Source organism: Camelus bactrianus, chromosome 2, assembly GCF_048773025.1.
Source record: "Camelus bactrianus isolate YW-2024 breed Bactrian camel chromosome 2, ASM4877302v1, whole genome shotgun sequence".
Taxonomy (NCBI): Eukaryota; Metazoa; Chordata; class Mammalia; order Artiodactyla; family Camelidae; genus Camelus; species Camelus bactrianus.
In genome coordinates this window covers 62,066,459-62,082,529 of record NC_133540.1, presented here as the reverse complement: position 1 = coordinate 62,082,529, position 16,071 = coordinate 62,066,459, and the positions used below count along the sequence as shown (strand labels likewise).

General features: G+C 37.3%; 2 protein-coding genes across 14 annotated transcripts in view; one reads left to right on the top strand and one right to left on the bottom strand.

Moving 5' to 3' along the window:
- ARHGEF38 (Rho guanine nucleotide exchange factor 38) overlaps positions 1-16,071 on the top strand; it is a 112,958-nt gene that overhangs the window by 20,912 nt on the left and 75,975 nt on the right. Inside the window, exon 2 of the mRNA XM_010953627.3 lies at positions 3,330-3,517. Coding sequence (XP_010951929.2) covers positions 3,330-3,517 — 188 coding nt within the window. The remainder of the gene's footprint in view (positions 1-3,329; positions 3,518-16,071) is intronic.
- The window catches only part of INTS12 (integrator complex subunit 12), a 109,702-nt gene continuing 103,844 nt past the window's right edge, over positions 10,214-16,071 (bottom strand). For all 13 annotated transcript variants that reach the window (XM_074342866.1, XM_074342875.1, XM_074342825.1 and 10 more), the window contains one exon: positions 10,214-10,429. The gene's annotated coding sequence lies outside the window, so the exon portion shown is untranslated. The remainder of the gene's footprint in view (positions 10,430-16,071) is intronic.

Below are 16,071 nucleotides of genomic sequence, written 5' to 3'. Positions count from 1 at the left end.
TTCCTCTCCCATCTGAACATAGCTATCCATCCACTTCAGAGACGCGCATTTTTCTTGACAAGTTGATAACTGTAAAATAATGGGATAACTGTTTGCTCCAGGTCGTGGGAAAGTTCAAGAGTAGAGAGAAAGGAACCTTGTCATTCCCAGGCCTATGGAAATAACTAACATTTACGCTGTTTTGAAGATCCTTGCTTTTAATCCAGTGTTAAGGATAACACGGTGACGGTTTTCAACCCCCTTTTACAGATAAGGAAACTGAGGCTCTGTGAGGATAACTGATTTATTTTGTCCATCACGTGCTCACTGTGAAAAGTGGCAGAGCTGATCTTAGGTTGGATTATCCTTTTCCAAAGCTGCAGCAAACTCCTTTTACATAAGCCTCCTTGGCCAGGAATCCCCACATATGTTACCCATGAAATTTGTGGCTAGAGTAGTGAAAATTCATTATCACTGCTGGAAAAATAAAGCTTGGGGGTGAAAGAGGAAAGGCAAGGGGGTGGATCAGCTACACGGTACTGTTTTCACACCCAGTAGCATATTTTGGATAAAACAATCTAAATGTCCTTTTAGCCTCCATTTCCCTTTAGTTTTGACACAGTCTTTCAGTTTATGCTAACTATTGGAAAATATTCATTCTTCAAGTTCTATTTTTCCTTCTTTCCTAAATATTTAGTTCTTCTGTTGCCTTACCAAGAAATAAAACATTATAGTTGACTGATGACTTGAGTGATCTACATTGGTCGTACCTATGTGTTACAAATATGTAAAAATGTAGTATAACTAAAAGATAAATGTTTTAAAGGTAGAGAAGGATCTTACAGAAACAAAACTTGTGCACACAATGCATGGTGGAGAGTTTGTTGGTTTAAGAAATGCAAACAGAGAAAGTGTTCAGAGACCTGACCGGAAAATGATGCAAGTCATTGTTCCCACAATAAACTTGAGTCAAAAGAGCAAACAAAGATATCTTACAAGGTTGCTTAACTCTAAATTGACTGAGAAGGTGAACAGAGACGTTTCTGAAGTTGAATATCCTGACTAGCACTTGATTTCAACCACTGTGACCCACTAACTTGGTTCTGAACAAGACGTTGATCAGGATTAGAAAAATCTAAGAAACTCTTAATTAATAAAATCTGATGTACATTTAAAGTGCAGCTACTGGAAAATCTGTGAAATAAGTTAAACTGATAGAGTCATTGAGTCGTGGGATTTAGAACAAAGAAGAAGGTGAGAATATATTTTAGGAAATTTCTTGGCCAAAGATAAGGAAAGACTCCCTTCTCCGTGGTAGGCCCCCAAATTGATAGATTATTCTTTTTATAAGGCACAAAATGTTTAGAACTTGGAAAAGCAGATATCAGTTAGGACAGTTTTGAATAGTACCCCTTATATTTTCAAGGTAATTTTAAATAATAATTGAATACTGTCCGTACTGGCTTGCCAGCTCTCTACTACTGACTCTTCTGTCTGTGAGCTGTTTCATTATCCCAGGAGAAAAGAACCCCCCATCGCTCCCCCTCTGCCCTCTGGCTCCCAACCCCCAACCTTTCTGAAGGAGCAGCCAAAGGGAGACTCATGAAGATGAAGTTGCAAATACAGCCCGCTCACTGTGTCTCCTCCCCAGTGATCTGCCTTCCTCTTTTATATCCAAAATAGTTCATAGTAATGACACCTGTTCGTAACTCTTTCTTTTGAATTTGGGGGGCTGAGAGGCAGGCTTCTTCTACCTTCCAATAAAAACATTATAAATTAACCAGCATCCCCAAATTCCCATAACATAGTTCAAGACATGAAGGCTGCAGAACACCTCTCCTCGCATGATTCTCTTCTTAAATAACTTCTGTAGATTGTTTCTTTGGCACCAAATCACCCAAGCCTTCTAACACCATGTGCTCTTAGATACTATTTGTCAAATCCTTCTTCTTTCCTGATTAAGGAAGAATAGTTCCCAGACAGATGGCTCAGAAGCATATTTACCTGCAAGTCAGGATTGTCCAGAGACCAATCTAGTGCACCTTCTAGTGCATGCTGGAATTATCTTCACAGCATCCTCCACAGAGGTTTGCTTACCAAGCCTCTGCCTGGACTCCTGAAATTACTGGGCCAGGGAGAGAGCACTGCTCACTACTTTTAAGTGTCTCTTCACATTCTTGGGGGCAGTCTCTTTACGTTGAACCATAAACTCCACTATTATGTTTCTCCAGGTATCTTGCTTTGTTAGTGGAATCAGCCAAGAGAATATACTCTATTTCTATTTCCATAATTGTGATCTGTGCACTTTTTTCACCCAGACAGACTCTTTATAAGCCCTTTTGTAGAGTTTTACAGTCTCAGGAAGTAGTGTCAGAAGTAAAGGCATCTGTCAGTTACTAGAATCATCTTAGCTTAAAGGAAATAAAATGACTCCTGCAACCGCAGAGACTAAGATGGAAATTAAGTTTGTAATGACTTCAAGCTTGAAGCAAATTCATTCACACACACACCTCCACACTGCCCCACGATCTATCACTCCTCTAGTTTCATCTGTGACCTAGTTTGTGGCTTCCAAAGTTTTACATTGCTGTGAGACGTTCATCCTTGATGACATTTAGCTTTCTCACATTGGACTTTGTATAAAATCTTGGCTACCTGTGAGGCTTCACATTTATCTCATTATCTCCTCAGTACTGTGATTTTTTTAATTAAAAGTTTCTGTTTGGTAGTTCAGTAATTTTGAAATAACAAGATATGCATAGTATTGAAGATAAGCCATGAAAAACTGTAGTTGGAATTTGTTTAACCTACCACTGCCTCACTCCTCCTGGGTTCGTGACTGTGAAGCGAAGAACAAATCTAATCATGTGCAATTGTTTTCTATTTCATTGATTTTTGTGTATTACCCACTGAGAATGAGGGGTAATTATTTTTAATAATAGAGACTAACAAAATTGAAAGGTGTTTCACTAATTAAAAATCTTCCCTTGATTTAAAAGCAAATGTGTCCAGAAGAAGTTATGAACTGTGTTTTTAGACATTTTCCCTCTAGCCTGAAGACTGGCTATGTAGCCTAATATAGTAGCAATGAGATATTTTAAAGACGAAACATGACAGTTGAGTATAATCTTTCTGACTTGTCAGAAGTATTCATTCTCACTCCCTTCTTGCTCATAATTTCATAGGATTCCAACCTTTGGGGGAGCTACCACACATCACTTCCCAAGAACACCCATGAAGACACACAGCCTTTTTCCTTGCTGACAATAATCCTGTAGTGATGTTGTTTGTAATGAAGAAACAAGAAACCTCAGCAGAATGCCTCACATGTACATGTGTTCATTTAACAGAAAAGATGACCCCACAGGCTGGGTGTTCTGCGGCTGAGACCCTAACTCAGGAGGAGGAACATCAGATGCAGAGAATGATGGCAAAGCGTTTGAGAATCATCAGGGAGCTGATACAGACAGAAAAGGACTATCTCAATGATCTAGAGCTGTGCATCAAAGAAGTGGTTCAGCCCTTGAGAAGTAAACAGGTAAATGCAACTCTGAGGGTCCCCTCTGCCCATATTCTGAATAGGATGGCAAGCACCATGAGATCAAAGCCCCCAAGTGTATCAGAAGTATCATGTGCCAGACTGAAGGTGGAGTGATGGGCCCCTCCCCCAGTCCCTGGGTTTGCATTGGCAGGAGGCATCAGCAGACTCAGACTTCAGCAGAGGGACACCCAGAGTCAAGGAAACTGCACTTTAGAACATAGGAAATTCACAGCTTTCGTCACTTTGAAATTTCAATGTGTTCATTCTTGGATTTCCATGGAATTGCTAACAAATTGTAAGCCATAGTTTTCAGCAGGTTAGGAACAAAGCACTTAAACTTGACCATCCAAAGATGGTCAAGGTTTCAGAAGAGAAATATGTGAGTTTTTTTCATCTCCTACATTGAGAGCGCAATTAAACTTATCACTATTTAGTTAAGTAAAATGCAGCACAGAAATTAGCCAAAGCGTAAGACAAAAATTTCTCTTTGGTAGGACTGGCCTCAGACAAAACTTGAGGTGTTTGTAAGTTAATCATTCTCCTCCTTTTTAATCAAGGCCTTTTCAGGGAATTTTTTTATAGGGAATTAGAGTAAAGGTACAAGGATATTTGAAATTTATACACACACACACACACACATATATATATACACACAATTACTAGGGTGGTAAGTGGTCCTTATACACAGTTCAAACAATATGCAAAAACATAAACTTAAAAGTGAAAACAATCAGAAGTTCCACTACTCAGAAGATATTCACATGGTTAGGAACAGCCTTTCAGACATCAGTTTGGACACTTACACTCACACACACACATTTAACATAAATGCAATCAAAACCGCACATGCTTTTTGTAACGCACGAATTTCATTCAGCAGTCTGGTGGATGTATCTTTCCATGACCACTAACACTTTTCAGTGGTTTTCGACTGCTACTGACGCTGAGACACGCTTACATCTTGGGTGTTGTCATCTTATCTCCTTAGAATAAATTCCTAGGAATGGAAATGCTAGGTCAAAGGATGTGCATATTTAGGATTTTGATAAAAATTGCCAGCTGACAACCAAAAAGTTGATACTGTCCTAATTTTCATTCCCATTAACAGTGCTTGAGAAGCTGCTCCTCTGCATCCTCTTTAAATCCGAGCATTGTTGGTTTTACAAACAATGAAGACCGGGTTCCTCTGATTTCTTCTGACAAATATCTTCTTACATATTCATCAGCCATCTCTATTCTTCTAAATCCCTATTCATACCCATGTCTTTTGCCCTTTTAAAACAATTGTGGCTTGTCTTTTTCTTATTGTTTTATAAAATCTCTTTTCATATTAGATATTCTTTTTCAACTCCACATGTTACAGTGAATTTTCTCAGTTTGTCTTTTGTCCTCTAACCTTGATTACGGTTAAAAGTCAAAACCTTGTTTAAGGTTTAGTCATTTGTTTTTGCCGTTTTTAAGTGGCTGGAAATATCCAACTTTGTGGATTCTGGGTTTGACATCTCAACATGTACTCATGATTATAAAAATACTGTGAGTCAGTTGTCCTAATATCAATTATTAAACCTTTTCCCCAGTACTTACAACATCTAGAACCAGAGTTTATATTTCTTTACACAAGATTCTTCTCAGAAGTATTAGGAAAAATATCTGGTTTACAAATCAGGGAAAATCTGATCAAGGTGTAGATCAAGGTGACCTTTGATATAAAAGTTGTTTTGGTTTAGGACAATGTATAAAGAAAGGCAGCAGAACAGGCTTGGAATTTTTCCCTCAGGGAATCATCTTTAGTTTTACTCCCTCATGACGTTTTATTAGGTACTTACTATTTGTCAGGTCCTGTTCTTCCAAACACTTCATCAGAATCCTGATTTAATCCTATCACAGTTCTCAATTTAGAAGGTAACTGGCAACTTTCTGAATCTGGAAATTACTTAGTAAGTCTGTAAGAGGAGGAATAACATTCATGGTCCTGATAAACATTTGCTCTCTAGTTTCACTGTTAAATATATAGAAATATGTTTGTTGTGGCTTTTTTTTTCATTTAACATAAACTAGCTGCATTGATATAGCCTTTATCCTGGCAGATATTAATGGTTATTAATAAAATATTCATTTACATAATTATTTAAATATTGGGATTTCTTTAGTGGAGGTACTGGGGATTGAACTCAGGACCTCACGCATGCTAAGCATGCACTCTACCACTGAGCTATCTCCTCCCTGCAAATACTGATTTTAAATACACGTGGTATCAGATTTTACCACTACCTACCCTCCCTTACAGTACAATCCTACCAGTCACTCCTATTTTAGAAAAAATTTAAACTTAGCCCACTGTTTCCATAACTTCTCTCTTTCCCTACCTAATTCTGCCATCAATTTTAGGTAATTTCAACTTTCAGGCAAACCTGAAAACATGCAAACCAGGAAGCATGATCCATGCAACCTCCAGCCTCTCACTCAGTTCTGTGGCTTGATTATATCCAGCGATCTTTCTTAACCCCATCTCAGCCACTCCCTCCAGGGCTACACCCTAGAATCATCACTACCAATAACTTCACCCTCTCAGAGTCAGAATTTCAGGCTTACCGCTCTCTAACCCCTAAGTCCTCTCTTTCTGCCCACACCCACTGGTACTCTGTCTCCAGCAATTTCTTCACGCCACCAGGACTTCCAAGCTATTGAGCTTACCACGCCTTTTCACTTGTTCATCAAGCCCAAACCTGGCTTGGCGTCTGTGGGTCCTTCATTATAAAATCACTCTTGCAGATGAACTCAATTCCCTTTCTCTCTCTCTTTCCATTTACTTGCCTGAAAAAAAACCTGCTCTTGATGGAGCTCAATTTTCTGCCTACTTTACACCCTTACCCATGCAGCTAAACCAATCTCTTTTAAAATTCATGACCATTTTCTTCAAGTGGGGCCCCCAGTAATGTCTCTGAAGAGACGCTTATATCTTCTTGCTCCTTGCACCTCAAATCCTTCCTCTTTTCTCCTAACTCTCAGCTAATATCCTTTTTCATCATTTCTTTTTTTTAATATATATTTTTACTGAAGAATGGTCAGTACAATGTTGTGTCAATTTCTGGTGTACAATGTAATGCTTTAGTCATACATGAACATACAAATATTTGTCCTCGTATTCTTTTTCACCATAAGACTCTACAAGATATAATTCCCTGTGCTATACAGTATGAACTTGTTTATCTATTTTATATATATTAGTATCTGCAAATCTCAAACTCCCAATTTATCCCTTCCCACCTCCTTGCCCACCTGGTAACTATGTTTGTTTTCTATGTCTGTGAGTCTGTTTCTGTTTTGTAAATTCAAAAGTCCACAAATGATAAATGTTGGAGAGGATATGGAGAAAAGGGAACCCTCCTACCTTGTTAGTAGGAATGCAGTTTAGTGCAGCCTGCAGCCATTATGGAAAACAGTATAGAGATTCCTCAAAACACTAACTAGACTTACCATATGATACAGTGTCAGCTGAGGGAGGCTGGAGAGGGATTCGAAGAGGTGAGCTGCCCAACTGGAAAAAGGCGCGAGGAGCCGACATAGAGCAAAACAGCACTCCATTGCAGTACAAGCAGGTGGTCCCTGCGCCCAGGTGTACGCACTAGTCCTTTTAGAATGCAAGTGGCGCATGCGTATTGTTCATAATGCTGAGTCACGCTACCGGCGCATGCGTACATTTACCTCTTACCAGGTGCAAGCCATTGTGAACTTGCGCCTGGGCCCCATGGCATACTCACTTAAGGCTGCTGACATACAGCAATCCCACTCCTGGGCATATATCCAGAGTGAACCTTAATTCAAAAAGATACATGTACCCCAATGTTCATAGCAGCACTATATACAATAGCCAAGACAAAGAAACAACCTAAATGTTCATCGACTGATGACTGGATAAAGAAGCTGTGTGTGTGTGTGTATAACTCAGCCATAAAAAACAATAAAATAATGCCATTTGCAGCAACATGGTTGGACCTGGAGATTGACATTCTAAGTAAGCCAGAAAGAGAAAGAAAAATACCATATGACATCACTTATGTGTGGAATCTAAAGAAAAAAAAGACAAATGAACTTTTTCATCATTTCATTGAGAAAACAGACAGAATAAGATGTACACACTCTCATCACCCAATCTACCAACCTATCTGCATCTCTACCCATGTAACCTGGTCAATGGATCCTGCTTCTAATTAAGGATAACCTCTCTGCCAGTGCACGATTCTATCCCCTTAAGCTTACTCCAGAATTTCACTCCTCCCAGTGTCCTTTTTCTCTTCTGCATAATTGATTTTACTCTCCCTGTTGGATCATTCTCATCATTATCTGTCATCTGTTATCTTAAAAAAACAGGAACAACAACAACAAAAAACCTCTCTCTTGATCCTAAAAATGTTGTCTATATTCTCTGTCTTTATTTTTCTCTTTTTAAGTTGAATATGAAATATTTAATATGTATAAAAGCATGTGACAAAGACATGTTTCAAAATAAGCACAGCTTACCAAAACTCTGTCCCTATGATGAGTTAATGATCGATAAAAAAGATTACATATGTAAGAAAATGCCCTCCTTTGAATTCATAATCAAAAGTTTTTGTATCAAATGGGATAAGAAGTTTATTCACTATGAAAATGTTCTCAATGTTAAGCCATCTACTACCCTAGTGAGTTAAACTGACCTCGCCAGTATAAAGGCCATTGCTGAGCTATACTCATTTATGTGCTCTAATTTTTGTCTTTTTGCTTTTTTTTCTTCCTTATTTTTTGCTTCCTGTGTAACTCTGATGAGCAATTCTAAGAATTGGTGTTTCAGACCATGTGAAATAAAGTATTTGTGTTTTGGTGACCTGTAGTTTATTTATTTGGCGTGTTTAACTTCTGTTCTCTTACTTGGAATTACCGTTCTCACACTTCTAACTCATATTTCCTTCCTTATTCTGTTCGGCTTGTTGACTGTTCACATCCGGCTCTTCCATTTGTTTAGCTACCTTTCAGTGCTGTCTTCCTCATCGTGGAATTTAGTTGCAGTCCAGTAGCCTGTGTGTCCTCTCCACTGATGTTGTAATGGCAATTAGTTTGAGGTTTCTAGTGTCAGATCCACCTTTTCCCCACTTCTTAAAGCTTTTAACCTTTGATTAAGAAAATAAATACTCAGGAATTCCGATGACTTGGACATTTATATGAGTGCCGAGGTAGTTAATTTATGCCACCAGTTCACCAACTTTACCACCTTTTCATCGTTCATTAGCTCCTCCATGTCCTCTCTTCCCTCGTAGCCATTTAAATACCACAGTCTTAGCACACAAGCCACCTGTCATCGGGTAGTATCAAAATTTATTAATTAACACACAGTTTTCATGTTACCACAGAAATGATCTGCACACTAGGCTTAGCGAAACCTGAGGCAACATAAATAAATATTTCACATGTACAAGTTAGGCTGGAAAGGGACATTGGGAAGTCATCTGATCCAGGTCTTTGCTCTTGTTGGGAAGACTGTCTTTGTTGTGTTGGACTGCCTCCATATCTTCTCTCTCTGCATCTGATCCATGTCTTTTAAGTTCCTGAAGGATGAGTCAGTTTACAGAAGTGTGGCAATTGGAAGAAGAAAGTTGAAAACTGAAAAAAGCTCTTTGCTATTCTGAGTGAACTTGCATGGATGAATCAGTGTGCAAATCAAAGTCTACACCTAGCCCTTAACTGAACTGTTTTGTGATAATTGTGGTTCCAACCTTGATCGTAACTTCAAGGCTCTTCAATAAACAAAACTTCACCTTACTGAAAGCAGGGTCAAACCTAGCAGCTACATCTTTTTTAGTGGCAGCATTGGGAGAGGTTTTGCAAAGAAGACAAAAATTATCCACGTCATTCAGTGTTGAGACATTTAGTGGGAAAACTGGTTTTAGTTATTTATTATCCACATAGGGCTGGCTATAGGAGAGACTCTATCTACATTTTTGGAAGTAAGTCAAAATAAATCAAAACCAGAGCAAATTAACCTAACAATAGAAAATGGTTTTATGTGTAAGGAAAGGACCAAAAAGTGATTGAAAAGAATAGAGGACTTTAAATACATGTTTAATTTTTCTTTGTTTTAATTAGTTTTTGAACTTGTAAAATTCACATAATACAAAAATACCAAAGATCTGAAGGACCCGATAATGTCTTATAGCTACTCAGTTTCCTTTTCCAGAGGCAAACACCATTACCAGCTTCTTTTTACCCTTCCAAGGGTATTCTATTCACAAGTGTATATGTTTGAATACACATTAAGTTGATTTTTATTTACACAATAAGAGAGTTATATGTATTTATTTTGGATTTGCTCATTCTTGATCTAATTATACTTGCTGTTTTGTGTTTTCTGAAAAAAAGGGCCAATAATCTTGTATTGACAAGAGCTCAGTTGGAATTTTCTGTTAAAATTTGGGTACCCTTTATGGCTGCAATTTTGTAAATAATTTTTCTTAGAAAAATACATAGACAAAATATAATCACCTATAGCTGTATCAGGTAGAAATAAGCACGATAAATATTTTGGTTTATGTCTAGGCTTATACAGACACACCAAATATCTTGTGAAATTGTAATCATACCACATAAACCCTTAGGGAACCTCTTCCCCCTGAAGAATATATTTTTGCATGTTTTATTTTAAACCACAAATAACAAATATTAACTTAAATAGAAAATATTTTCTTTTCTTTATTGAGGGGCCATAAATTTGAGGAGAACAGTATCAAGCTTTCCCCAGACGCAGAGCCCCCAAATGGAAAATGGTGCCCACAGCTTTAGCATGCAAGTCGAGGTTAGTAGTGGGGTGTTTCAGTGGTGGCAGCCGTTCTGTGTGACATGTGTGACCTATGGCATCCAAGGTGGGTGAGGCAACACCTGAAATAGGAGAACATGGAAAACGGAATTAGAGAGGACAGATCTTTAACTTGCCCTTTTATTTCAAAGGGACCACAGGGCACAGGGAATAATTCAGCCTCCTGCTCCTGCCCCGACCTGAGTGAAGCTGCTGTAGCTTAAACTATGATGTCAATCCTGATAGAGAAGCTTATGCGTGAGGAGTGCTCGTCACCTTGGGAGCATCGAGTAGACTTAAAGCATCTCTGAAGGGAGACCGGGGTTGGGGGTATAAAAGCATTATAATAATTAAAATACTGTTTGAATACTGTAGTACCATGAAAATCTGTATATAACAAAAAGAAGGCCACGGCCCAATGGATGTCCTGTGAATGTTAAGCTATAGTGATTACATTTTCGTTTGGTGAATGACTTTTATATTCCTCTGGAGTTCGCTGTGTTTTTAAGGGCTCTCTCCTCTCCAGAAGGAGCCCATAGCTCTTCTATATAAAGGGGGCTGTAGCTTCAGCACATGTTCTGGGAATCACTCAGGCTTCCATTTCCCGCCTCTCATCTGAAGTTTCTGGTTGGACGTCCCTGGTGTCTGTCTTGACCCCTCAAACCTGGATTCGACTTCACTATCCAGTCCCTGGCTGCCTCCCAGTATAAATGGTGCTCCCAGGAGTTACACAGAGCACAGACGCTGTGCAGCAGACCTGATGGACTGCCTGCTTGTCTCTCAGTTCTAGCTTCACTCCTTGGATGCACTCTCCAAGATCACTCTCAGTTCCGTCTGAATCTCCCCCTACCCCAGTCTCCTCCCCAGTCCAGCTCTCAGACTCCCACTTCTCCTTAAGAAGAATCAGATAATGAAGTGTAATGAAATTTTGCTACTCTCACAGAACAAAGAACAGAATTAGTCATGCTAATTCACTGAAATACAAAATAAAAGAACCAAGACAGAAATATTTTACCTAGTAATTATTAAAATATACCCTGCTTTCATTTATAGATAGATAGGCAGATAAATTAGGCTTCTCAAAGCTATTTACTAAAAACTTTGCCTGCATAACAGAGGAAATCATAGGCAAGCAAATATCTTTTGTCATGAATTTTTGTGTTATAAGACTCTTGTTAAAATTGTCTTCTCTGTTACCTTCACTAAAGACTTTTACTGCTGCCAGAATATAAGTCTTTTTTTTTCCTTAATAGGCAACCATGTAATTTTTTCCCTCTTGTTTTTATCTATCACCCAGCTACTCTATTTTTTTAAGACTTTATATTTCTAGAGCACTTTCAGGTTCACAGCAAAGTCAAGGGGAGATGTCCCGTATACTCCTTGGCCCCACATCTGCGTAACTTCCCCCATTATCAACATTCTCCTCCAGAGTGTTAGTTTCATTACAACTGATGACCCTACACTGACACATCATTACCACCCGAAGTCCATAGTCTATCTTATGGTTCACGCTTCGTGTTGTCTGTGGGTTTTGACAAATGTATAATGACATGTCATTACACTACCATGGAGAGTATTTTTACTACCCTAAAAATCCTCTGTGCTCTGCTTATTCATTCCTCCTCACCCCCAAGTGACGGCAACCACTGATATTTTTATTGTCTCCATAGTTTTGCTTTTCAACAATATCATAGTTGGAATCGTACAGTATGTAGTCTTTTCAGATTGGCTTCTTTCACTTAGCAATATTCATTCAAGGTTCTTTCATGTCTTTTCCTGGCTTGATAGCTCATTTCCTTTTAGGGCTGGATAGTATTCCACTGTCTGGATGTACCACAGTTTATTTATCCATTCACCTATGGAAGGGCAACATGGCTGCTTCCAAGCTTTGACAACTATGAATAAAGTTGCTAAAAAACCATGTGCAGGTTTTGTGTGGACATAAGTTTTCAGTTCATGTGGGTGAAAACCAAGGAGCTCAGTTGTTGGATTGTATGGTAAGAACATGTTTAGTTTTGTAAGAAACCACCAAATTGCCTTCCAAAGGGGCTGTATCATTTTGCAATTCTACTAGTAATTAATGAGAGTTCCTTTTGTATCACATCCTCACCAGCATTTGGCATTGTCATTGTTCTGGATTTTGGCCATCCTAATAGGTGTGTAATGGTGTCTTGTTTTAATTTGCAATTTCCCTGATTACATATGATGTGGAACATACTTTCATATGCTTATTTGCCATCTGTATATCTTCTTTGGTGAGGTGTCTCTTAGTAACTTTGACTCATTTTTTAAATTGGGTTGTTTGTTTTCTTATTACTGAGTTTTAAGAGCTCTTTGTATATTTGAATAACAGTCCTCTCTTAGATGTATCTTTCATGAATATTTTCTCCCAGCCTGTGGCTTGTCTTCTCATTCTCTTGATAATGCCTTTCATGGAGAAGTTTTTCACTTTAATAAAGTCCAACTTAACAATTCTTTCTCTCATGGATTGTGCCTTTGTTGTTGTGCCTAAAAAGTCATCACCATACCCAAAGTCATCTAGGTTTTCTCTTATTTATCTTCTAGGTTTGTGTTTAAATAGTTTTGCATTTTATATATATGTCTGAGATTCATTTTGAGTTACTTTTGTGAAGGGTGTAAAGTCTATATCTAGATTCATTTTTTTGCACATGGATGTCCAGTTGTTCCAACACCATTTGTTGAGAAGATTCTCTTTGCTCCATTGTATTTCCTTTGTTCCACTGTCAAAGATCAGTGAAATTTATTTATGTGGAACTATTTCTGGGTTCTGTTCTGTCCCATTAATCTGTCAGTTCTTTCACTAATACCATACTGTCTTGAACTGTATAGCTTAATAGTAAGTCTTGAAGTCAGGTAGTGTCAGTCTTCTAACATTGTTTTTCCTTTTCAATATTGTGTTGGCTATTCTAGGCCTTTTGACTCTCATAGAAACTTTAAAATCAGTTTATCAATAACCACAAAAGAACTGTTGGGATTTTGATTAGGATTACATTGAATCTATAGATTAAGTTGAGAAGAACTAATATCTTGACAATATTGAGTCTTCCAATCCATGAAAATGGAATATATTTCCATTTATTTAGTTCTTCTTTGATTATGTTCATCAGAGTTTTTTAGCTTTCCTTGTATAGGTCTTGTACATATTTTGTTAGATTTATAGGTAAGTAATTTTGGGGGGTACTAATGTAAATAGTGTTGTGTTTTTAATTTTAAATTCCACTTATTCTTTGTTGGTATATAAGAAAGTTATTAACTTTTGTATATTAACCCTGTATCCTGCAAACTTGCTATAATCACTTATTAGTTCTAGGGCTTTTTTGTTGTTGATTCTTTTGTATTTTCTACATAGACAGTAGTGTCATCTATGATCATAGACAGCTTTACATCTTCCTTCCCAATCTGCCTACATTTTATTTCCTTTTCTTGTCTTATTGCATTAGTCAGAACTTCCAGTACAATGTTGCAAATGAGTGGTGAAAGAGGACATCCTTGCCTTGTACTTGATCTTGGTAAAAAAGCTTCAAGTTTCTCACCACTAAATTAGCTGTAGGTTTTTTAGTAGATATTATTTATCAAGTTGAGGAAATTCCTCTCTATTCCTAGTTTATTGAGAATTTTTATCACAAATGAATATTGGATTTTGTCAAATGCTTCTTTTGTATCTATCATATGATCATGTGATTTTTTGTCCTTTTTTTTATTTAACCTGTTGATGTGATCGAGTACATTAATTGATTTTTGAATGTTGAACATCACTGTATACCTGGGATAAATCTCACTCAGTCATAGTGTATAATTTTGTTAATACATTGTTGAATTTGATTTGCCAGTATTTTGTTGAGGATTTCTGTGTCTCTGTTCATGAGTGATATTGGTCCATAGTTTTCTTTTGTAATTAAAGTCTTTGTCTGGTTTTGGTATTAGGATAATTCTGGCCTCATAGAATCACCTAGCCACTATTCTTGTCTCTGCTAACTTCCAAAATTTTCAGATTGTATTCTGGCCCTCAAACATATTTCACTTTCCGTCACTAACTGTAACTTTCTTGAAATCTACTACTTTCTAAAACCCTGTCTCCTCCACGAAATTGCCTTGATCTAAGTGGAATCAAATGTTGATTTCCCATAGACATGCCTTATTTATGCAAACAATCATCATACTTTGTTCATAATATGTCCTATAATACCGTATCAAAATTCAATGCACACATAATCTTGCAAGATACTACAATTAGGAGAACTGGGTAAAGGGCACGTATATTTTTTAAACTTCATGTGAATCTACAATTATTTTAAAATAAAAAGTTTAATTTAAAAAATGTACATGCCCGTATTTTTTTCTTTCTCTCTCTTCCTTTCTCTCTTTAACTATATTTATCCTTGTAAATACATATGTAAAATTTTATATACAAGGATAAAAACTTTTTCTATGACTCCACCTTGTTGACTCTGACAAACTTTCCAATTAATTCTCTTTTTATTGTGATTTCAGAGAAGTAGAGAATACATTTTTAGGATAAGGGTACACATTAAGCTGTTTAGAAGAAACTCTGTAGTATATAATAACCTCCCATATATCTTGGCTCTTTCTAGTGCCATGCTTAGGATACCAGAAATTCTTATGGACTGTAAACAAGTGGAGGAAAATGCCAACTAAGTCCCTCTCTCCACTTGCAGCTCTTACTCAGATAGTCCCTTCCCCTGTAGAGTCCAGGAGTTCCAGTGGTCAAACTCCTCAGTCATAGGACTTCACAGAGTGGGTACAGAGATAAAAGCCAGGCTGATAATGTGGGGGAAAAAAAGCTGCCTAGAAAGTCAGAAAGCATAGCACTTTATTTTAGTTGCTATATTAAATAAATATATGAGAAAATCAAGCAATTCCTGCAAACTGTAATTGAGATCCTGGGAGCAATGACTCAAAAGAAATGCATTTGAATTTCTGATTCTGTGTTGTACTGGCTTTTCTGAGCTAATGTGCTGATTTTAAAATATTATACTCTTGCTGGAAATCTGCTTTAAACATTGATGTACATGTTCTTCAATCCTCTAAAAATACTGGTTTTCATGGTTATTAAGATCAGATCACAATGAAGAATCCCATGATCTATATGGCTAGGTTAGAATTCTGTATTTTTTAAAATCAAAGATTTAATTTTCACCCTCTTTGTGGAATCTCAACATTTATTACATAACCTGGGCCATTGTTCTTTCATTATAAGGTCAAATAATTGATGTCACATTAGAAAAGTTTAAAAAACTCAGCGAAGTGTCCCTTTTTAAAAAGTTTGTTAATCAGAGAAGTTCCTAAGTGGTGGAAAAGGCTATAGTGGTGAAACATTAAATTTAAAAATAAAAATCATGTAAGTAAATGGTGCTGCCAAGCACAAAGTCACTGTGTTAATTAACATACAACTTGTAACTGGCTACTTTCTCAAGTGCTGACACTGAGTCGTCACTGTTCACGTTCCCAATTTCCCTGGGAGGGACCTTTCTGTTTTGTCATCTTGGAAGACAGTTTGCTGTCAGATTGGATTCAGATTCTGTTGGGTATGGAAGTGATACATCAATATTCTAGTATATGAAACTTCTTTTTATAGGTAAAAAAAACCTCTTATCTTTGCTTGTTCAGAATGCCTTAGCTCAAAAAAAAAAAAAACAAAAAACAGTTTTATGATGGAAACTCTCCCCCAAGTTGTTACATTTAT